The sequence below is a fragment of the Symphalangus syndactylus genome, chromosome 11, assembly GCF_028878055.3.
Source record: "Symphalangus syndactylus isolate Jambi chromosome 11, NHGRI_mSymSyn1-v2.1_pri, whole genome shotgun sequence".
NCBI classification, from domain to species: domain Eukaryota; kingdom Metazoa; phylum Chordata; class Mammalia; order Primates; family Hylobatidae; genus Symphalangus; species Symphalangus syndactylus.
In genome coordinates this window covers 26,313,715-26,337,208 of record NC_072433.2, presented here as the reverse complement: position 1 = coordinate 26,337,208, position 23,494 = coordinate 26,313,715, and the positions used below count along the sequence as shown (strand labels likewise).

At 54.8% G+C, this 23,494-nt stretch overlaps 1 protein-coding gene across 7 annotated transcripts; it reads right to left on the bottom strand.

The window, feature by feature from the left end:
- Nucleotides 1-76: 76 nt before the first annotated feature.
- ZDHHC1 (zinc finger DHHC-type containing 1) lies at nucleotides 77-22,036 on the bottom strand. Of its 7 annotated transcripts, none has more exons than XM_055298566.2 (12): nucleotides 21,694-22,036; nucleotides 13,428-13,474; nucleotides 11,884-12,126; nucleotides 6,634-6,809; nucleotides 5,030-5,131; nucleotides 4,497-4,621; nucleotides 4,250-4,408; nucleotides 3,889-4,001; nucleotides 1,146-1,228; nucleotides 849-942; nucleotides 664-724; nucleotides 77-551 (listed from the first exon to the last, which is right to left on the bottom strand). In XM_055298566.2, exons 2-12 carry the CDS (start codon nucleotides 13,434-13,436, stop codon nucleotides 268-270), a joined length of 1,449 nt encoding a protein of 482 aa, XP_055154541.1. In that variant the 5' UTR covers nucleotides 13,437-13,474; nucleotides 21,694-22,036; the 3' UTR covers nucleotides 77-267. The 7 variants fall into 7 exon arrangements, with proteins under 7 accessions (XP_055154541.1, XP_063467842.1, XP_055154548.1 ...); XM_063611772.1 differs by having other exon boundaries at nucleotides 21,378-22,026; XM_055298573.1 differs by lacking the exons at nucleotides 13,428-13,474; nucleotides 21,694-22,036 and adding exons at nucleotides 8,717-8,768; nucleotides 9,999-10,165 and having other exon boundaries at nucleotides 6,634-7,175; nucleotides 11,468-12,027.
- Between the last annotated feature and the right edge of the window lie 1,458 nt (nucleotides 22,037-23,494).

The window sequence follows — 23,494 nt, the reverse complement described above, 5'->3', positions numbered from 1 at the left end:
CCGCCCCCGGTCGACTGGCCAGGGTCGGGCTTCTGGATGGCCCATGGCCCCTGCCATTAAGAAAGTAAGCGCGACGTCCGCAAAAGCATACAAAAGTTTATTGGAGCATCACAGCCGGTGGGGCGGGTATTGCTGAGTCGTGGGGGAGGGAGGCCGATCCCGCCGGCCGTAGGGGCCCCTAAAGTGCACTCGGTGAGGCAAGGATGGGGTGTTGCATAGAGAGTCGGGCCGGCAGCTCCAACTCGGCCCTCTGGCCTCTTGGCCCAGCTAAGCCAGACCAGCCTCCCGGCCGCCTGGCGCCCTGGGCTTGCCGCTGCTCGGGCTCACAAAAACGGCGGGCGCACGCGCCTGCCGCGCCAGCGTGGGCTGTCGGCCCCGGCCCCGCGGGGCGGCCAGAGCGGCGCTGCCCAGGCGCGTCTGCGCCACTGGAATCTCGTCCACGGACTCTGCCGACGCCGAGTGGTAGGCGCTGGCAGGGCCAGCGGCGTGCACAGGGCTGGCGTCCGCGGAATCCGTCGACGAGCTGGAGCGGCGGCCGGGGGCCCTGGGCCCTGCGCAGGTGAAGGGAACATGAGCCCAGTGGCTGCCGCTCGCTTGTAGCTCTGCCTTCCCCTCCCTCGAGTTCCCAGAGCAGGACCCGGACAGGGAGGGAGAGGCACTCACCCGACACCGGATCCGAGGTCTCAGAAGTTCGCACTTTATACACGCGCCTCTTCCTCTTTTTCTGCAGAGACACGGGGGAGACTGAGGGCCCCACATCGCCAAAAGAAGCAGAGGCGAGCGCCAGGGTAGAGGCTTCTTTCTACCCCACTCCACCTGGACCGGAGGCCCAGCACAGTCCCTCCTACCTGGGGTCGGATCCGGGGAGGCAGGGCGAGAGTGTCTGGGGAAGAGGGTGGTGGAGGTTCCGCTTGGCCACGGGTGGCAAGAAACTGGGAGGGACTGAGGGGGAAGCAGGAGGGTAAGCCTGGGGCCTCTTCCCCAAATCCCTCCCCACTGGAGGTGCTGAGAGAAGCTTCCCTTCCTGTTAGCTCAGAGAAGGGCCAGACCCATGCCCCGACCTTAGCCTACCCCCTTCTCCTGCCTCGATGGCCCTGCCATGCTAACTGGAGACGCCCAGTGGCACATGCCCAGGTTGCACTCACTTGGCATTCACTGCTGCTGGCCTGGCCTGGCCAGGGGGCTCTGGGTGCATATGTCTGAAGGTCCGCATGTAGAACTCCATCTCCTGGGGAAGGTGGAAGTCAAGGAGGCTGGGAGGCGGGGTGTGGCTCCCGAGCCTCCTGAGCCCTAAGCTCACGCAGTCCTGCCCTCACTGGCCTCTGTGGGACATCTCAGGCCTCATGCCAGGCTCCCAGCCATGCTGGGAAAATCCCATCTGTAGGGTAAGGCTTAAAACACCCATTTCTGGCCCTTGCCCCATCCCCAGGTCCTTACCTCATCTATTCAGCCTCTGCCTCCTGCGGGAAGGCTCCCAGCCCCCATGGGTCTATAGGCCCAATTGAGAGAGGCTCAGCCAGGGAGTGGTGGGAAGCTCAGAGCTGCCCGCACCTGCTCCTGGCGTCCCCAGGGATCCAGCCTCTGAACCAATTGTTTTCCCCTGGCTGAGAAACAGGCCTGAGTGTGCATCCACCAGCTCCCGCAGAGCTGAGTCCTGGGCGCACCCCTCGCCCTCACAGAGGACCAGCCACGATCCCGGCTGCCGAGAAGGGGCTGCGTAAATGCACATGCGGTGGTCTCCCTGCCACTACACCAAAAGGGAAGGTAGTAGGTGGTGGAGCAAACAGAGCCACAGCCCCATTGGGCACCAGGCTTATGGGCAAGCCCTGATCTTCACAGCAACCCTGAGGGTGCAGACGCGAACCCTGAAAGCAAAGGGGTCTTGAAGCCAGGGGGTTGCAGGAGTGGCCTAGTCTTGCACGCCCGCCCGCAGGACTCGCCCCAGCTTTGCCCAGGAGGACTCCAGGTGAGGAAACAAAAACCAGGGGAAAGCAGGCCCGGGAAGGGCGTGGTGCGGGATGGGGGCGGGTCCCGGGCAGGGTCGGAGGGGGGAGGGGTTGCCGGGAGCACCCGGACAGCTGTCGCCAGTTCAGCAGCCGTTTCCATGGAGACGGAGGCGTCCTGACTAATGCAGAGAGGACACTGTAACAGCAAGGCCGTCTCTAAAACAAGCCTATGTTTGGGGGCAACGGCTCCAGAGAGGGGCCCCTCCCGCATTCCTGCTGGGGTGGGGGTGGGTGGCTGCCTGCAGGGCCCTGACAGATCTGGGGGAGGAGCCCAGCCAGCGGCCCCGCCCAACCTCTGCCCTGGCTGCTGCTCTGCAGAGGGGTGTGGGGGCACCAGCCTGGGCTGAGGAGCGCGGGGTCAGGGGTCAGAGGCCAGTCACAGAGACTGGAGACCTCAAGATCACTCTCCCCCACACCTCTTTTCTGCCCCAGTGTGGACTCAGTGACCCTCCAGGGTCAGCAGAGGGGCAAAGCCCACTGGGGGGCCCTAGGCTCCAGAGGGGGAAGCAGAGGAGGGGGCAGCGGTAGAGGAGGTCTCAGAAGCTGAGGGGCCAGGATGGGAAAGGCGCCAGGCCCTAGCCAGCTCAGGAAGTCTGAAAGCGTCCCCAGTGAGTCCCCACTCAGAGCCCTGTCCTCTCTCGCCGTGGCTGTCCAGAGGATACTTCCTCAGAGACCTTCAAAACCATGTATATTCCTGAATGGTACTGGGCCCTCAGCCTCAGCTTTCTGCTTTGTAAAAGGGGACAAGAACACCACTCCTGTCCCCCAGGTTCGCCTCCCTCAAGTCACTGCAGAGGGACAGAACAGAAATTAAATGTCTTTGCTGTGGCCACATTTGGCCCCAAAGCCTTGGCAGGGCAGGGCCAAAGGGCCCGCCCTGCCTCAGTGGGTGCTGCCTATGAGGCTTGAGAAAGTCTCCTGCCTACTTCTCTGGGCCTCCATCTCCTCTTGATGTGGGGCTGGAAACAGTACCCTCTCCCCAGCACAGCTGCCACCATCAGAGCCCAGCACCAGGGCAGGTATACGGTGGTGTAACAGTGGAGTCGCCACCCATAGCCAGCACACCCCAGGCCCAGGCCTGCCCAGTCTTGGCAGCCTGGCCCACAAGCAGTGTCCAGCCCTGGTGACAAGAACAGGAGAGGCAGGGTCCTAGGCCTTCCCCAACCCACCCACCAGCCTCTGTTTGTGTCCAGTTGCCATGAGGCCTCGGGATCCAGGGCTCAGCCTTCCCCCAGCAAAGCCTGCCTGGGGCCCGCCTTCCTAGTCCCTAGGGGCTCCTCTGATGACTGGATCACCCCCACCCCAGCTGCTGACCTCAGGAAGCCATGGGGCGTGGGAATGGGGATAGGCTGGTCAGCCACTAGCCTGGCCAGGCCGGCCAGAGCGTGGAGACCTTAACTCTTCCCAGACCCAGCTTATGGTTAACCTTCTAGGCCTCAGTATGCACATCTGCAACAGAGGCTGTTCTAAGCATAAATTAGGGTAATGGGTATAGGCGTTCAAGGTCATGGATGAGGAGAAGTGATGGCTCCATCCTGGCCACCCATCACTGACCCCGTCGCTGGTCCATCCCTCTCTCTCCTGCTGCAGCCCCAACCTGCTTGCTTCCAGGCTCCCACATCCCATGCCCTACCGTGCATGCTTGGCACCTGGGCAGGTGTGTACGTGGGGTCCGGGAAACACAGGGCTCCCTCTGGCTGTGCCCATGCTTGGGCGAGCGGACACACGCTCAGCACAAGCCCAGTCTCCGCTGCCCCCAGCACCCCCGCCCCCAGAGGCTGTTCCAGGCTTGCCTCTCTTGCCCTGTCTCCTCACTGGCTGCTCGCTGCACAGCCCAACACCCCCCACACCCAGGCCCCCTCCCACCCCTCATCCTCTATACCTGAATGGGCCGCATCTTGGGAGGACATGACTCGAGCTCCCTGTGAACCCCCTTGGCCTCCTGTGGTGGGCGGTGCTGCACGATGTACTCATAGGTGGTGAGCTTGTGCCACACTGGTGGGGGGAGGAGAGGGCTCAGTGCGGTGGAAGGGGGACCCTGGACCTCAGAACAGGAGGGAGGACAACTAGCCCCAGGCTGAAACCAGTGTCCCCAAATACACAAAGCCATCGGGTGAGACCCGGCCACCATAGCGAGCCCATACTGGGCAGGGGCACGGTTTCAGGGTCCACCATCCAACTGGGCACCTTCCTGCAATCTGAGGACTCCTGCGCTCCAGAAGGCAGGTGTGGGAGGCACTTACTGAGATAAATGTGGAAGCAGAGCAGGTGCCCCAGGAGGGCTGTGGACAGGAGGCCCAGAAGGATGAGCAGGGCGGCTAGGGCCAGGATGGCAGGGGCCTGGGTCTCCACGGGGGCGGCGGGCAGGAACACGAACCACACATCCGTGTGATTCTTCAGGACTGCAAGGCACAAGCAGCGTGTGCTCAGCCGGGGACGTGATAGGTGACCAGGGTTGGGGGTGAGAATAGGTCCAGAGCCTAAACTGACCTTCAAAGTGTCGGTTGGTGCGCAGACGCATGGGGTTGACAAAGAACTCCACGAAGACATATGTGGCCACCAGCACCAGGAGCAGGACGCCCAGTAAAGCGGATGCAACACTGTGTAGAAAGAGCCTGGGCCCAGCCATGGGTAGCTGTCAGCTCCAGGGAGCTCCAGCCTTGGAGGGCCCATAGGAGTTGGGGCTGTAGGGTCATTGCTATGGGCTCAGAGGGCTGAGGGTGACCCCACAGCCCCAACTCCTCAGAAGCCAAAGGCATACGGCAAAACTGAAGATGGGTGGCCACCCCATCAAGCAGCCCACCTTTCTCTGGGCCAGCTCGGTGGAAGATTCCAGGCCCACCCTTGGCCATCTCAGCCGGCACCCAGGAGCATCACTCTCTGGGCAGCACCCCCGCATAAAACGGGCACAGGTCCTCGAAGCATCCCCATCCCCGCCCGCCTGCCAGGCGGGCTGCAAGGTCTGTGGCTCCCACCCTCAGACAGTGCATCCCGAGGCCCGCGTGCGGCCGAGCTGTCCTCACCGGTAGTTCCGCTCGCCCACACAATTGTTGAGCCACTTGCAGTGGTGGTCGAAACCGCACACGCACTTGTTGCAGGCACTGCAGTGCTTGGAGCGAGCGCTCCTGCAGGGAGAGGGGGCACAGCGCGGTTGGCCGGCTCATTCCCCGCTCTGCGGCCCAGCTGGTCGGGGCGGTTGAGTGGGGTCCGTGGAGGGACCAAGCGCCAGGCCTGAGACAGCCCCGAGCGAGGCGATGAGGAGCGCGCGCGCCCTCTGCAGGCGCTGCGGGGTGGGTTCCCCGGAGGAGGCAGCGCTCTCGAAGAGCTGGGGGACCCCGGAGGCCGCAGGAAGGGTAAGGAGGTGCACCCCTCCTGCTCTGGGATTGTGCGCTTAGCTGATGCACCATGAAACGGAAAACGGGCGTCCTTTCCAAGCAAAGACCCCGAGAGAAGCCAGAAGATGCAGGTGTGGGCCCAGGGAGCTGCAGACAGCAAGGTGGGGGGCCCAGGGCCTGCACTGCCCTTCCCGACACCTCCGGCAGTGGGCCCGTTTCCCTGCCATTCTATGGGAATGGTACTGGCATTTTTCCAGAAACTTCAGTTTGTGTGGACTAAGAGAAAAGAGGCAAAAGAAGCGCAGGCTGCCATCCGCATGAGTATGCAGGTGCTCACCACAGGGGCTCAGGGGAGTCTCTCAGCCCAGGGAGGCATCCGGGAAGGCCCAAAGGCACAACCCCTCCCCCAGAACAGGGCAGAGCCCTGCAATGGGCAGCAGCTGCTGGAGCAGCTGCTCGGAAAGTGTGCTGGCGGGTGCCCAGTGAATGGCAGGATGGCCTTATGTCCAAGTCCTTAGCGCCTTAAGGCTAAGGGCTTGCTCAGTCTGCAGACAGACCCCTTCAACAGGCTTCCTGCGGGGGGATGGCCTTGGGCCATGTCCCCATCCCTGATCGCCCACCCGAGACCTGGAGACTGGGGGGCTCCAGAAGGGTGGAGAGGGGCTCCTAGAGAGGTAGCTGGGACCAGCCAAGGTGGCAGGGGCGCAGCACATAGTGACTCCTCCACGTTAGCAGAGGGACCTGAGCAAGCCACCTGGCCCCCCTGGGCCTCAGACTCCTCCTGGGTAGACCCCAGGTTAGCAGTATCTACTTAGGGGCCTGGCCGGCCAGATGTGAGTCTGGCTTCGCTATCAGTGGCTGCGTCTGGCCTATCAGCCTTTCTAAGCACTGGGCTCTTCCTCCTCCATGAAGTGAGAAAGCCATGCAGGGTGGCTGCAGGGAGAGCTCAGCACACAGTGAGTCTCAGGCATCAACACCCCTGCCCACCCCTATATGGGAATACTGGCGAGAGATGTGGGGGTGTCACTGGCAGAGCCGCTCATTAGAAATGTTTGGGCAGGGCCAAATGTTTCCTCCTTTAACTGCTGGAATACTACTCCTCATCTTCTGTTTCCAATCACCTTCTCCTCACCTTCTCAGGAACCCAATTCTCTGTCACGCCATCAAGGTTCTTGACTGCATAAAACATGAGGGTTCTGAGGCATCAGGGATGGCTGTGAAGTCCTGGCACCCCCTCTCCACCATGCACCCCACAGCACACTCGGCAGCCACAAGCACCCACACACACTCACACATCCACGTCGCACAAGTTGCAGTGCAGGTCTTCAATGACATGAACATGCTGGCTTCGGTTGAAGATGGGCAGGGGCCCTGCATAGCTCTTGTCCCGCACGTTGGCATCTGCTGGATCAATGGAGACGGCAGTGAGGTGCACCACAAGGTGGCTGGCAAAGATGGCACCCATGCACTGGCCCAGCAGGTTAAAGACTCACTCCACTCTGCCAGCTGGGAGTCCTGCCCCGTTCCTTGCAGCCAGAGAACTCCCCACTGCCATGCCAGCCCGCTTTGTGCAGATTCTCTACCTGTGCCACCTCCTACCTCCAGTCCCCCAAAGCCTCCTCATCAGACCTCTCCAGGTAACCCCTGTGCCCCAAATGGAAAGAGGGAGGGGCCATCTAGGAAAGGAATCCACAGCCAGCCAGCAGTGCCTGCTGTCGCCACCTAGGTGCTCAATCACAGGGTCCTGGCCTCACTGCTCCAGGCCTGGTGCAGGCCCTGGCTGGTCTGACCTCAGGCCGGTTTCTGGTTTCAGATTCCAAATGGTGATGTGAGACTGAAAGAGATCAACCCCACCTAAGGTCCAAGAACCTGAAGTTTAAGTCCCAGCTTCCTTATCTTGCTTTCACAGGAAGTCACCTCCAAGAGGGATGCAGCCACCCCCCTTTTCAGTAGCTGGGCTAGATGGAGAACCCCTTGCAGACAGGGGTTCAGACACTTGCTACCTCCCCTACCAAGAATCTAGGCACTTGGAATCCTGGGCTGAGTGTCTGGGATGGCCTGCCATGTTCAGGGCCTGGCCAGGGGCAGCATGGCTAGTCTCTGAAGCTGAAACACAGCTCTTCCAGGACCTATCTGCTCAATGACTGGGCCAAATGCAGGAGACAAGTTTGCTGACAATTTGCTACAAAGTCTGATGTGTAAAAATTCACCCATAGATTCCACCCAGGCAGCCATCCACTCTCCCTCCCTTGATCACACCCGCTTCAGCCCAAAATTCCACTCGTCCTCTTGCTAGCCAGGTAGACATCATTCCTCCATCATTCATGCTCTACCCATCATCCATCTGCCATCCTTCATTCATCAGCTGTCCAATCTCTTTTCCTCCCTTCCTCCTCCTCCCAGCAGCCAAATTTCTCTACATATCCGCATAAACCAGGCTCCGCCCTAATGTGCCACAGCACAGCTAAGAGAGACAATCCTGTGGCCATCACTACCCCTTCTATCCCTATGGTCAAGTCTTCATCTCTCGCCTGTGCCACTCTACAGCCTCCCAACTCTGTGCCTCCTGTCTGAGTTCCCTTGAGTCTATGCTTCACATGGTTGCAGAGTAAGTTTTTAAAAGCTCAGACCCAAAGCCCTCCCTGCTTGCACCCCTACAGTGGGTCTCAACAGCTCTCTGGCTGAAATTCACTCCTCCGCTCGGTGCTAAGGTCCCTTTCCCTCTGGCTTCTCCCAAACCTCTCTGCTATCACCAGCTACTGTGCTCACCATGCCATCCACTCTTTAGACACTGAATGAGGGCAAATATTTACTCCCTGCCTGCTCCAACTCTTCTCTTGCCTCACCCCCAGGGTCATTCATTCACCTGTCTACTGAGGTCTTCTGTTGTGTGACAGGCATTGAGGGATATGGCAGGGGCAAGAGTCCCTAGCACTGAAGAGACTGCAGTCTGGTGGAAAACATGGATTTTTTTTTTGAGACGGAGTCTCGCTCTGTTGCCCAGGCTGGAGTGCAATGGCGCGATCTTGGCTCACTGCAACCTCTGCCTCCCAGGTTCAAGTGATTCTCCTGCCTCAGCCTCCCGAGTAGCTGGGACTACAGACGCTCACCACCACGCCTGGCTAATTTTTGTATTTTTAGTAGAGCCAAGGTATTGCCATGTTGGCCAAGGCTAGTCACAAACTCCCGACCTCAGGTGATCTGCCTGCCTTGGCTTCCTAAAGTGCAGGGATTACAAGCATGAGCCACCACTCCTGCCCAAAAACATGGATATCAATCAAATAATGGGTTAATTACAATGAAGAAAGTTCGTGGGACTATGCCAGTTTATAACCAAGTGACCTCATCTAGTCTGAAGGGGTCCAGAAGGCTTACCTAAGGAAGTATTGTCTCAGCTGAGACTTGGAGAGGAATGGATTCTAGGGACCTGGCAGGTAAAGAGGAAAGGGGGCCTGGCTAGGGACTGTGGCTATGGGGAACTTGTGGAATGCCCACCAGCAGTTCGGCTGAAGTGTGCCTCCAGCTCACAGCTGTCTTGCAAGAATGAGGGTCTGTGTGGCCAATTTCTGGCTTCTCAAAAGGAACCAGAAGTCTGGGTTTTTATGTGAGATCTCTCAATGTTTAAATGTTAAGGAAATAAATAATTTAAAAAACATGCCTATAGAAGGAACATTAAGATCTGTGCATTTTCTTTGTTAACTATCCTTCAATTCAAAAAAACAAATCTGCAGGCTGGACTGGCCCATAGGCTGCTAGTTCTCGGCCTCTAATTTAGCTGGGTGTTGGGAGCAGGGAGAGAGACAAGGGGCTTCCAGGCAGAGACCAGTGCCGTGGAAACAGAAGAGGACAGGGAAAATCACATCAGAGGAAATGGGGGAGAGAGGCAGAGTCCAGAATGCGGAGCCTTGACGCCATGTTGAGCCTCATTTCTTTTCTTTTTTTTTTTTTTTTTTTTTTTTTTTTTTGAGACAGGGTCACCCTCTGTTGCCCAGGCTGGAGTGCAATGGCGCTATCTCAGCTCACTGCAGCCTCCACCCCCCCACCCCGGTTCAAGCGATTCTCCAGCCTCAGCCTCCCAAGTAACTGGGATTACAGGCATGCGCCACCACACCCAGCTAACTTTTGTATTTTTAGTAGAGACGGAGTTTCACATGTTGGCCAGGCTGGTCTGGAACTCCTGACCTCAGGTGATCCATCCGCCTCGGTCTCCCAATATGCTGGGATTACAGGTGTGAACCATCGCACCCGGCCTTGAGCCTCATTGCTTAAGGCAGGAAGAAACCATTAGAAAGCTTGGAGCTGGGGCGCAACATTATCAGATTTGGTTTTTGGAAAGAGCAGGAATGCAGATGGGGGCTGGCCGAGGTGAGAGTGTGTGTGGGGGACCCGTTTAGAAACTCAGCGGTCATCCAGGGAAGAGAGGCAGTTGGCAGTGGCAGAAACCAGGAGCCAATTCAGTGTCTATTTAGGAGGCAAAATCAACAGGGCTGGATGACTGACTGGATTTAAGTGAGGAAGGAAGGGGGAGGAGCCAAGAGCACGTGGGGAGAGGTGGGGCAGGGGAGGAGGGGAGCCACAGGCTGCGAGTGTGCCTGTGGATATGCGGTGATGCTGGTGTAGGTGGCCTCCGCCTGCCCTCACAGTCTGCTGCACTTACCATGTGGCGTGATCACCATCTCCAGTGCACCAGCCTTCCCTTCAGCTGGGGGCCCAGCACCCTAGGGCTCAGCTTGCATCCCGAAGGCCCAGGCCAGTTCCAGGCCCAAGGTGGGTACCTGGTACCCATTATGATCCTACCTCACTCCTCAGGGGACCTGAGAGAGCCTGCAGAAAGGAGAAGGCTTGATGGAAGGAAGGAGAGCATATAGGCTGGTCAGGCACGAACCAGGTGGTTCTGTGAGCCTCTGCAATGCTCAAAGCAGACGAACCCTGAATGTGGAGACAAAGCCCTCAACCCGCCCCTCTCAGGACAGTCAGGCTTCCTGGGCAGCCCATCTGGCCTCACTGGGTGCCTGCTATGTGATCTCAGGAAGTCACAGAACCTCTGTGCCCAGCTTCTTCATTAGGAAATGGGGAGAATACCTCCTTACAGGATTACTATGAGGACCAAATGAGATCATTCATGTAAAGTGGCTGACGCAGGGCCTGGCACATGTGAGGGCTCAATAAAGGCTACTGCCTTCTGTTTATCATGATTTGATCTGCTTCTACTTGTCCAAGCCATGGGGTTGTTCATCTGGTTAATCTGGCTTCCCAGGTATCCTGATGGGAGGAAGCCAGGTGATCCCTAGTGAGGGGCGTGTCCATTCCAGATCACAGGAGGAATGTCCCATGACACATTCCCATGTCCCATGACTTAACAGCACTAAGACCTGTTGGTCACCTCAGGCAAAGTCCAGTTTTCCATTCACAGAGCTGATGACCAGCCCCTGGGCTCTAGTGAACAAGAAGACCCCAGATGGCACTGCTGTGTCTGAGGATGACAACCTCCTCTAGGGTCCCCCTCCACACACCTACCCTGTCACTCACCAGCCCAGAGCTTTGCGGTTTCCTAAAAGAGCATGTTCACATTTGTGGCTTAATGAATTCTAGTGCTCACATATATCCTAAAGTGCTCCAGGTAGGAGCCTTCCCATCAGACAGAGGAGGAGGCTAAGACCCACAGAGCTGGCAGGAGCTGCTCGGTCCTGTGCAGCTCTGAAGGTGCTGAGCAGGGACAGAGCTCACCACAGGCTCGATGTCCCAGGCTTTTAGGCTTATCCCTGCCAACCACCCTTAGGCCGCCCTCACCTTCCCCACAGGAGTCATCTTTGTGAAGGACACTCAAATAGGAACTCTCCGGAAAAGAGCACAGAGATGCCTGCTTCACTGCAACCCCTGGCCTTGCAGCCACATCCTCTGCTCCTGGGAGCTGTGGCCAGGGAAGGGGCAATCACACCACTGGGCTCAGGCAAGTCCGGGTTTGTCACTATTCCCAGAAGCATCCAGGGTATCTCCATCCCATCTCTTGTCACATTCAACCTCACTCTAAAAGGGTCTGATGTACAGAATCAATGTGCCCATAAACAGTCCTGGGCACAGTCTGTCCATAAATAAAACCACATTTTAAGGCACCAGGACACTTACTATGTAAAAGAATTCTACGGTGACTCTTTGAAAAGTGAAAAATTCTTTGACAGATGGACTAATTACTCCCTACTTCATCCTTTGTTCGCTCTGAACACAATTAGCGTCAGGATGGTTTGACGCTCCTCCTTCTACGACTGCTCCTGTGGTGCCTCTGTGGACAGGATTCACATCTTTGCAGGGCTTGACATGCTCCTAGGTATTTTAGGCATGCCCACTCATCCTATCAGGTGGAGAGGTCAGGTGGAGGCTGGAGGCAGGCTGGGAAGCAGCAAGACCCCAGGACTGGGCCCGCCCTGCTGCATTCTCCTGACTGTGCTCCCCGAGGCTCTGAACCCGGCTTTGGGCCTCCGCTGTGCCGGCCATCCTTTGCCTCCCCACTTCCACACACCAGCCCTACACTTTCCCAAGGATACAGCGTAGCCAGCGGGCACCCAGTGGTGAGGCAGGAGGGGAACAAGGACCCCAAAGCCGATCACAGCAAAGAAGAGGTACAGCAGCCAGGCCACAATCTGGAGCGGGTGAGGGGGCCAGCTCCACCCATTCCGGCGGGATCGCTGGCCCTGCAGCTCGGGGGAGGGTCCGCTGGGCTGCGCCGGCGCTGTCCACACACTCTTCTCAGGGGCCGTCTTGTTGGAGGGCTTGTTGCAGATGTTCATCTCCAGAGGGAGAAACAGTAGAGAGAGCATTAGCCCAAGAGGCCGGGCTGGAGCCAAGTTTCAGCACAGGGGAAGTAGGCTGCGACAGCTACTCTGCCAGGGAAACTGGGGTCCTAGCACAACAGAGATGAGCAGTGGGGAGAAGGTGGGAGTGGGCTGCTGTCTCAAAGCCCAAAGCAAACCCTGGCCCCAGCCTGGCCAGGACAAGGTAGGAGGGCCCAGGGTTTATTCAGGACACAGTGCTGCTGCCTGTTACTCAAAGTGCTGTCTCCACAGCCATCACAGTTAAACCCAATAAGACATGTTCTCATCTGGTAACAATATCAGGCTGGGGCCAGAGTGATGAGAACACATGCTGATTCTGTTAGGATTAGTCACCTCCTTCCTGAGGTCCAAATGCAAGTGTCAGACACCCCCGCTATCCTTTGCTCAGGGAAACGGGGAATGGGGTGCCCAGAAAGAGGATCTGCCCTCTGCCCCATGGTGGACAGAAAATCCCTTTAGGACTGGGGGAGCCTGAAGCTCTGCCCCATGCTGCCTGAGGGGTCTCAGCTGGGGAGGGGCCAGCACATGAGAGGAAGGGAAGGATTCCTCTTTAGTTCCCTTCAGCAGCAGAAATGACCACGTTTCTCTAAGTACATCTGGGCCTGGTGTAGTTTTGTACAGAAAGGTGGGCTAATGCCCTTGGACTCAGAGCCAGACACCAGATGGCATCAACCACCCCCTCCACCCACCACCCTCTAGCCGGACAGCTGGCCCAGTGGCCAGGGATGAATGTCAGGCAAGACGGGGTGGGCTATAGGAGGAAGACCCCCATCCCCAGAATATGGGCCCAAGATGGGACAACAACCCGGGCAGGCAGCACCACACCTGGGAGGCAGGCCAGCTCTGCGCTCGTGGAGGGAAGGCCAGGAGCTGGGACTAAAACCCTGGTAGCTGAACTCTCCTTTCAGGAGCCCCTGCCCATGAGACAGGGAACCTAAACAGAAAGGGTGCCGCAGACCCCGACTCAGTGCATCTTCCTGGATCACCTTTCTCACTTCTCAATCCACGGAATGAGGCTTGATCTTCAGAGCCAACTGCAAGCGTTGCCTCATCCAGGAAGCTTTCCCTGATGCCCTGAGTCAGGGGGCCCTTATGCTAAGTCATTGTTGGGCAAATTACTTTGCCATTTGGGACGCTTTGCAATCCTCATGTCTGCCCCCGTCAGGACAGCTTTCCCCAAAGGCAGCAAATGTGCTGGGTGGGGTTTATTCATCTCTGTCCCCTATGTCCCTTCCCCCAGGCACCCAGAATTGTACCTTGTACATAGTAGATCCTCAGTAAATGTTTGTTGACTTGAAAACATCTGAAATAAAAGGAAACGTGGGCACAGTAAATGGTGTGGAATCCTGGTCCACCCTAAGCCATCTGGCCCGCTTTCCCCTGCCTTCCATCCATCCAGCCCTGACCTCTTTCTGCAGGGTCATGAACCCATGCCTCCCGCAGCCCATCTCCCTCTGCCGGCTGGCTACCACCCTGACTGCCAGACACTCCTAGCCACCCTGCCCTTCAGCCCACCTGAGGTTTAGAGCCTCCTGCAGGCCAAGCCGAGCATTATTTGAAGTGACCTCTGAGTGGTCCCATCTCAAAGCTAAATGGAGGACTTAGTTTTCCCCCAGGGATTCAACTGGTGGTATTTTGGTTTTGGGTTCAGGGTTTTTTTTTTTCTTCTGAGACAGGATCTTGCTCTGTTGCCCAGGCTGGAGTGCAGTGGCACCATCACAGCTCACTGTAACCTTGACCTCCTGGGCTCAAGTGATCCTCCCACCTCAGCCTCCAGAGTAGCTGCAAGTACAGGCACGCACCACCACACCTGGCTACTTTTTTAATTTAATTTTTATTTTTTTGTAAAGACAGGGTCCCACTATGTTGCCCAGGGTGGTCTCCAACTCCTGGACTCAGGACCCAAGAGATCCACCAGCTTTGGCCTCCCAAAGTGCTGGGATTATAAGCGTTGAGTCACCGTGCCCGGCCTTGCTTTGTTTTGTTTTTTGTTTTTGAAACAGGATCTTGCGCTGTCACCCAGGCTGGAGTGCCGTGGCGCAATGATAGCTCACTGAAGCTTCAATCTCCTGGGCTCAAGTGATCCTCCTGCCTCAGCCTCCTGAGTAGCTAGAAATACAGCGGCGTGTTGCCATGCCTAGCTATTTATTTTTTATTTTTGCAGAGACAGTCTCACTATGTTGCCCAGGCTGGTCTCCAACTCCTGGGCTCAAGCGATCTTCCCACCTTATCCTCCCAAAGCACTGAGATTACATGCATGACCCACTATCCCAGCCCTCACTTTCTTTTGCCTGTCCCCAAAGATAGCAAATCTTTGTCCTTGTATTGTGGAAATTGTCAAAGGTCATCAGGTCAAGCCCTGTGAATACAATTGGGCTGGATGGTTCTGCTCTGGGGCCAATCTCTGTGGCTTGCACATCAGCTCTCCAGTGACACCATCACTAGGGCAACTACTTTGAAAGGAATCCATGAATTTGGATTCCTAAATTCTGGCTCTCCTTTTGCCATCCCCAAACCTGAACAACCCTACACCTTGCAGGAGTTTCCAAAGAGCAAAACAGAGGCATGCGGCTGATCTGGCCCCACTGCCTGGCAGCAGCCACAGGCATCCCCAGTGCTGCTGTATCCTGGATTCCTGAGGCAGGAGGAGTCACCAGCTGCAGCCAGGTGCCCGCCACATACAGCCTTGGGGATGGCTCTGACTCCAAATCAGGATACCCCCTTGGCCCAGGAAGGGAGCACTTGTCTGAGGCTGTGGATGTGGCGATGGTGCTGCCAGGCAGACCTCCCTCAGCAGACGCAGCATTCCGGAATAGACGCCCAGGCTGGCCCAGAAGCATGCCCAGGCCAGCCCACTCTTCACTGACGACATTTTCTCCTGCAGAGTTGGTGGCTACAAATTCCTTCGGCCCAAAAGATTTTGATTAAAAGGGCTGGGAGGTCGGAGAGAATCCAAGATGGGGCTCCCAGACCCATGGATGGGACCAAGCACTGTCATCAGACCCCAGGACTTCTCTGGCTGTTGCTCCCCTCTCAGCACTTTTCTAGGAGACCAGATTGAAAGACATGTGGCTCCGTTCCCCAACAACGTGGCCAGCTGGCACCCTCTGACCTTGGCCAGTCAGCACTTATCGGAGCCCAGCCTGCGCACTTAGGATGTAAACACAGATGAGACCGGGTGCGTGCCCTCAGGGGCTTATTTTCTGGGACCCGGACAGACACGAACAGATACCAGGGCAGTGGGTGAATGGGCATTTTGGCAGCCCATGCAAGGGCCAGCCATCCAATGTGGCAGAACAAAGGGTGGACAGGTGGTGGGAGTGGGGGATGGGGGAAGGAGGGAATGGACAGCAGGACCCAGTGAGAGATGGGACCGGAGTTGCGGGGCTCAGATCACAGGGGTCTAGGAGGCCAGGTGAGGACACATGGGCACTGCTGGAAGAGCCACATGGAGGCAAAGCAGGCTGAAGGCATGAGAGTGACCCAATGGCTCAGGGTGCTTCGGAAAACTTTCTAGCCAGTGGGGAGGAGGGCATGGGGGAAGCGGCACCACAGCGGCCCAGCAGGGAGCCCAGCAGCCCTGTGCTTTGGGAGAAACTGGTCAGAAGGTGGCGGTGAAGCCCACAAGCTCCTTGCTGCCCACCTGGCTACCCCCAGCTGCATCTTTGCAAAGCTCAGAGGTACACGGCCTTCGGAAAACATTCTTCATGTACCTTTTACTGCCACAGAACAAACCATAGAGAATTAGGCTGGCCAGAATAAAGGGAAGACAGGAAGGAGGGTGTCCCGTGGCCTGGGTAAGCCAAGGACCCATGTGGCTTCTAAGGCAGGCAAGAGGGGCTGTGGAGGCCCCTCCCTTGTCCCCCACAAGGTGAAAGCCATTGGCAGGATGACAGTAATCTGTTCACGTTAACATTCACTTGCTAAAAGCCTTAGATGGTGTTTTCAATATAAGGTTAGGCTACCTTAATTAATTATTATTATATTATTATTATTATTATTTAGACTGAGTCTCACTCTGTCGCTCAGGCTGGAATACAGTGGTACAATCTCAGCTCCCTGCAACCTGCATCTCCCAAGTTCAAGCGATTCTCCTGCCTCAGCCTCCCAAGTAGCTGGTATTACAGGCAGGCACCACCACGTCCAGCTAATTTTTATGTTTTTAGTAGAGACGGGGTTTCACCATGTTGGCCAGGATGGTCTCAAGAACTCCTGATCTCAGATGACCCACCCAGCTTGGCCCCCCAAAGTGCTAGGATTACAGGCATGAGCCACCACGCCCTGCCTGGGTACCTTAATTTATATGCTTAAGTCAAATGAAGGAAATCTTAACATTTTAAGTTCTCATCATGAACTACATTATAGCTACATGAGTGACCCACTTTCCTCCTGCCCACCTCTGCTCCCAACAAAAAAACATTTAGGAATGTTGTTGTGAAATTCATGCCTAGCATTCTCAAAGCGAAAAGTACCAGCCCTGGAGAGACTGTGGGCATCCCTGGATTCCTGCAAGCTACCTGAGGGCTTCAGAATCAAGTTAATTACTAAAGAGGGTTTGCCAGGAGAGGACAAGGAACTGGGAGGGCAGGGTGATGGGGTCAGAGGAGAAAGCGACGGGGTTGAAGCAGGTGCTTGGAGGACCTTGCACCGCCAATGGGGAGACACAGGTGGGATCAAAGGAAGAGGGCTGAGCCTGGAATAGAGCCCTTTTCTGGTTCCCGAGCTGCCACTCACAGATTGAGGAACATTGGGGCAAATTTCACAGATCCACTTCTTTGGATCTCTTCTGTACTCATCTTTCAACAAAGTTCAGTGAAGCAATTTGGCAACGTCCAAGTCTGGCGAAACTTTAGAACATATATGCCCTTTGACCCAGACATTCCATTTCTAGGTATTTATCTTATACATATACTCACAAAGATTTAGTGCAGCATTGTTTGCAATAATAAAGGACAAAAGACAATACAAATAAACTATGGCACATCCATACAATAAAATGCTAGGCAGCATCAAAAACAAGGGAGAAAAAAAGAAAAAAAAAGGATGAAGTAATCTTTGATACACAATTAAGTGAAAAAGCAAGATGAAGAACACTTGTAGATGGAGCTACCAAGTGAATAAAAACAAAGGTGGCCGGGCGCAGTGGCTCACACCTGTAATCCCCACACTTTGAGAGGTCAAGGAGGGCAGATCACTTGAGGTCAGGAGTTCCTGACCAGCCTGGTCAACCTGGTGAAACCTCATCTCTGCTAAAAGTACAAAAATTAGCTGGGCGTGGTGGTGCGGGCCTGGAGACCCAGCTACTCAGGAGGCTGAGGCAGGAGAATCGCTTGAACCCGGGAGGCGGAGGTTGCAGTGAGCCGAGATCGTGCCACTGCACTCCAGCCTGGGCAACAGGCGAGACTCCGTCTCAAAAAAAAAAAAAAAAAAAAAAAAAAAAAAAAGGTGGGGGGGGCGGGGATGGATAGACATCTACAGTCTTATATGCACAGATTTTCTCCAGAATGAAATGCAAGAAACCAAACACAGGAGCAGCCCCTAGGAAGGAGATCTAGTGGTCCAAGAGCCGTAAGACAGAAATTGCATTTCCTGGTACTCCTTTGAACTGTTCAAATATATATATATTTTTTATCATGAGCATGTACTGCTTTTGAAAAAAAAAAATATGTCAAATAACAAATGATTAGGGGATGTCACCTCCTGCCTTCCTGGCCCCACTGAGCTGCCTTGTGGACGAAACACACTTATGTGATCTAGAGCCCTGTTATCATGCCAGACAAAGAATTCCTGCCTAACAAGGGGGCTTGGTTTTAATGAAATGTTTTCTCACTCTTGAAAGCAATTCTAAGACGCTTGGCTGCAGAGCTATGAGGAAAAGCCACAGAACTTCCTATGAACTGTTAGGGATCTTGTCAAAGCTGGAATCACACAATCAGAGAGCACAATAGAGGAGCTGCTAGGCAGGACCTGCTTCATTCTTGGCCACAGCCAACTCAGCTACCTGAGACTCCCAGAACCCGAAGGGAAAGTGCACTCCACAGGAAACTTTTGTTCCCATGCATCTTGTCCTTTTGCTAGAGGACTTGTGGTTTCCATGTGAGAGATTTTCTTCTCTTTTCTTTCACTTTTTTTTTTTTTTTTTTTTTAAGACAGAGTTTTGCTCTTGTTGCCCAGGCTGGAGTGCAGTGGTGCGATCTTGGCTTACTGCAGCCTCTGCCTCCTGGGTTCAAGTGATTCTCCTGCTTCAGCCTCCCGAGTAGCTGGGATTACAGGTGCCCGCCGCCATGCCCGGCTACTTTTTGAATTTTTTTTAGTAGAGACGGGGTTTCACCATGTTGGCCAGGCTGGTCTCGAACTCCTGACCTCAAGTGATCCACCCACCTCAGCCTCTTAGCCACTGTACCCAACCTACTTTTTTTTTTTTTTTAAGAGACAGGATCCTGCTTTGTTGCCTAAGCTGGAGTGCAGTGGTGCGATCACCATTCACTGTAACCTCAAACTCGTGGGTTTATGTAAGCCTCCCACCTTGGCCTCCCACAGTGCTGGGATTACAGGTGTAAACAACCATGCCCAGTAGGGAGATTTTCTATCTATGAGTATTCCTAAATGAACTTTCCGTTTCCCCCAGGATCTGCTTTTGAAAAAATTTTCACTGAGATTTAACAGATGCCCAGCTGAACTACCTAAAGGGAAGCTAGAAAGAAAACACTTCACGGTACACAGTTTTTTTACAGTGCAAAAAGTCATTTACAAAAGATTCTTTAGGGACGAGTACTTTGTTTATTAAAATTCCCCACAGGTGCCAGAGAGGTCTCTGGCCTTAAAATTCTGAGAAGCAGCTCTAGCTCAACTAACGGATGCGCATCACACAACTACCAAAAATTAAACTGGAACTTCAAGCTGTTCCCAAAGACCTCTCAAGTCACTGGTCTCAGACGTGGCTGGGCCCTCACTTTCTCTCTCATAAACAACAGGTGGAAGTCTGATGCTGGTTGGACGCAGTGGCTCATGCATGTAATCCCAGAACTTTGGGAAGCCGAGGCGGGCAGATCTCCTGAGGTCAGGAATTCGAGACCAGCCTGGCCAACATGGTGAAACCCCGTCTCTACTAAAAATACAAAAATTAGCCGGGCATGGTCGTGGGTGCCTGTAATCCCAGCTACTCAGGAGGCTGAGGCAGAAGAATCTCTTGAACCCAGGAGGTGGAGTTTGCAGTGAGCTGGGATCACGCCATTGCACTCCAGACTGGGCAACAGAGCGAGACTCTGTCTCAAAAAAAAAAAAAAAAAAAAAAAAAGTCTGATGCTATGGCAAGAAAAGCTTGAAACCCCAATTATTCCTGAGTTGACATGGTTTGCAAACATTTTCTGTGCCATTCTCCTCCTGAAGCAACCACTGCAAATTGTGTGGGATACAAATGAAGCCAAGGAAAGGGGACAAGAAGGAGGGAGTAACACAGAATAGAAACAAGGCCAATGAAGAGAGGCCAAGGTTGTTGATTTCAACCAGGAAATCAACTCATATGACTGTAGGAGCCAGCCTTGGGGAACACCCACCACGCAACAGTCATTAAGAACAAAGTTGTGACAGAACAAAGAAAGAAAAACAGAAACAAAACAAAACAATCTGGCTAATTAAGCACCACTGTTGCTTTTACTGCACCTCATCGTGATTATCTGTTTACAAACCCATCTCCCACAGTGAACCACCAGTTCCACAAAAGCAGAGACCACCCCTCACCCGTGTCTGAACCCAGCTCTCCTTCAGTACAGGAAGTCAAGCCACTTTTTTTTACCATCTCTGCTGTTATTACCCCAATCCAAACCTCCAGCATCGCTCTCCTACAGTGTTTCCATGATAATAACAAACACCAGCATTTAGAGGGCACTTATTCTGTGCCAGGCACTGCTTCAATGAAATTCACTCATTCAATCCTCATAGAGCTCTAAGGAAGGTCCTATCATTTCCAACTGTTCTTGTAGATCCCTGTAGTCACTGATTTCAGATGTGACTGGCCTCTCACTTCCTCATAAAAAACATGCAGAACACCCACTCCCATCATGAGGACACTGAGGCTCAGAGACACTAAATGAGTTATTTTAGGAGGCACAGCTAGATTGGCAGAACTAGGATGGCCCTCAGCTGACTTCCCGATATGTCTGTCACAACCATGCTGCTCAGCAGCCAGAGTGAAGTGAGCTTTTCAAACGTGAAACTCATCCAAACTCTTCTTTGGGAGGCCAAGGTGGCTGGATCACCTGAGGTCAGGAGTTCAAGACTAGCCTGGCCAACATGTTGAAACCCTGTTTCTACTAAAAATACAAAAATTAGCTGGGTGTGGTGGCAGGCGCCTGTAATCCCAGACTTGGGGGGCTGAGGCAGGAGAATCGCTTGAACCCGGGAGGTGGAGATTGCAGTGAGCCGAGATCATGCCATTGCAGTCCAGCCTGGGTGACAGAGCAAGACTCTGTCTCAAAAATAAAAATAAAAATAAACAAAAAATAAAAAGCTCTTCTGCCAGTTGCAGTGGCTCACACCTGTAATCCCAGCACTTTGGGAGGCTGAAGCAAGAGGATGCCTTGAGACCAGGAGCTCGAGACCAGCCTGGGCAAAATAGTAAGACCTCATCTCTACCAAAACCTTAAAAAATCAGCTGAGCGTGGTGGCGGGTATCTGTAGTCTCAGCTACTTGGGAGGCTGAGGTGGGAGGATCGCTTGAGCCCGGGAGCCGGACACTGCAGTGACCCATGTTCACACCACAGCACTCCAGCCTGGATGACAAAGAGAGACCTTGTCTCAAAAAAAATTAAAAATTGGCCGGGAATGGTGGCTCACGCCTGTAATCCCAACACTTTCGGAGACCGAGGCGGGTGGATCACCTGAGGTCAGGAGTTCGAGACCAGCCTGGCCAACATGGTGAAACCCCGTCTCTACTAAAAATACAAAACGTAGCCAGGCGTGGCGGCGGATGCCTGTAATTCCAGCTACTCGGGAGGCTGAGGCAGCAGAATGGCTCGAACCCGGGAGGCGGAGGTTGCAATGACCCCGAGATGGTGCCACTGCACTCCATCCAGCCTGGGTGACAAGAGCGAAACTCCGTCTCAAAGAAAAAAAAGAAAAAATTAAAACTCTTCCCATGGTTTCCTTTTAAAACAGACCCTCCATGACCAACCCCTCCATTTCAATACCAAAGAGCCTAACCCGACCTGAAATCACTTTAGTCATGTATGACATCGGCTTCCCAGCCCCCTTCCTTAATGCTCTGGGTTCTGGAGACGGGCCATGTCTGTTCGGAGTCCTCTGTGCCCACGCCTGGCACAGAGCCTGGCAAAGAGTAAGCGCTCAAGGAAGATCTGCGAACTTGATGCATGCTAAAAGGAAGCTCCGCGCTCTGCCCGGGCCCTGGAACTCAGGCCACCGGCTCCAGGCGGAAGCGAGCCCACAGCCGACCAGGCAGCAGCATCCGCTACCCCGTGGCTCAAGCCAGGCTCCGAGGTGAGAAACCGGGCGGGGACTCCTCACCTGCGCGCCGCGAAGGCCGTGCCAGATGGGCCCTGCCAAGGTCAGCCAGAGGTTCGGGCCCCACGCCTGGCCTTCCACCCTCCCCGGGGCAGCCGCGCCTCAGACCCTCGCGGTAGGGACGGTCCCCGGGACTGGGCAGCAACGCGCCCGGGAGCGGGGCCCCATCCCGGACGGAGACTGGGCCGGTGAGTCCTCGGGCTCTGGCTCTGGCTCCGGCTCCGGCTCCGGCTCCGGCTCCGGCTCCGGCTCCAGCTCCAGCAGGCTGGAGGGGCGGCCAGGCCAGGCCCAGACTGGCTGGGCCTCGTCCGGCGCTGGGCCCGTTCCCCTGACAACGGCGCGGGCTACGGCGCCCCACAGCGGCCAAACCGCGCTGCGTCACTCCGCGCCGGTCCCCCGGCCGGGGCGGGGCTTGCCAGGGACCCCCTTGGTGCCCAAGTCGGCCCATTCCCAGATTCTTCCTAACCTTTCGTCTAGAAAATCCACTTTTCCCTACTCCCGAGTCACAGCTTGTCTCCCCGAAATCCTAACATCTCAAAAGCGCCCCCTTCCAGTTTCTATCCTGAGACCACAGCTCTCAAGAAGAGACCTCCCCCAACCCCAGTCGACCTGCACATTTCAATGAGCTTATGTGCTGGAACATCCATGATATCCCGACCCTTCTGGGAGCTTACAGGTTAAGGGGCAAACAGATCTAGACAAATAAATTACACCACTAAAAATGCAAGTACCCCAAAATATAAAGCGAGAAGTGTAAGAGCTTAAAATAAGTAGCACAAAATATCTCATTTATGTATTGCCTTTAAATCAAGCAAAAATCAAACCCCAATCTTCCAGGCTGATGGGAAATTCAATCTTTTTTTTTATTTTTTAAACTGGTCTCTGTTACCCAGGCTGGAGTGCAGTGGCACGATCACGGCTCTCTGCAGCCTCGAACTCCTGGGCTCAGGCGATCCTCCCACCTCAGCCTCCAGAGTAGCTGGGACTACAGGCGAGCACCATCACCCCCGACTAATTTTTGCATTTTTTTGTAGAGGCGTGGTTTTGCCATGTTGCCCAGGCTGGTTTCGAACTCCTGAACTCAAGCGACCCGCCCACCTCAGCCTCCAAAAGTGGTAGGATTACAGGCGTGAGCCCCTGCCCGGCCGGGAAATTCAGTCTCAGTCTCCACTGGACTCCTCTTAGCTAGGTAATTCCAAAGGACTCATGTTTTCCTACAGCAAAAGACAACAATCAAAAACAAACAAGCAAAAAACCCTCTGGTCAGGGTTTTGTCTGGTACTGAGGCCACAGCCATTGCTCCAGTCCACAAAGATTTTCAGGTTTGGGCTCTATGAGGCAATCCCTGCTGAGGCCCCTACCTCTCCCTGGGGCTGCCAGGGACAGACACCTGCTTCCTCTGCTCCATGGCCTGCAGCCTCCCTTCCCTTTCTCTACCTGGGAGACTTCCCTGCTAACCTGGTTTCCCTAAAAGTCCCCTCTCCTCTTCTCCTTGGGGACACTCAGAATGGAATCTTCTATGAGCTCAGGCTTTCTCAAAAGACAGGAAGACACTTTGTCTTCTGCTATCTGTCCTGTGCACATCTGCAAGGCAGATATGACAGGGAAAGAAAACATCCTTATCTCTAAAATGTATAAGTCACAAGCATACTTATTGTATGTTTTATTAGGCAACATAACTACTCCTGCTCTGTCACATGACAGGTGTGTGGGTCCTTGTGCAAGTGACATAACCTATTACTTAAATTCTTGTTTTCAAGACTGATAAACTCAAACTCAGTGTGAGATAAATATCAATGCTATT

Excerpts from the sequence above, each read along its gene's own strand:
- ZDHHC1 (XM_055298565.2), bottom strand. Across the intron at positions 5,132-6,633 it reads AACTTGTGCGACGTGGATGT|GAGCGCTCGCTCCAAGCACT; the intron begins GTGAGTGTGTGT and ends CTCTCCCTGCAG. Across the intron at positions 1,229-3,888 it reads CCAAGATGCGGCCCATTCAG|GAGATGGAGTTCTACATGCG; the intron begins GTATAGAGGATG and ends CACCTTCCCCAG.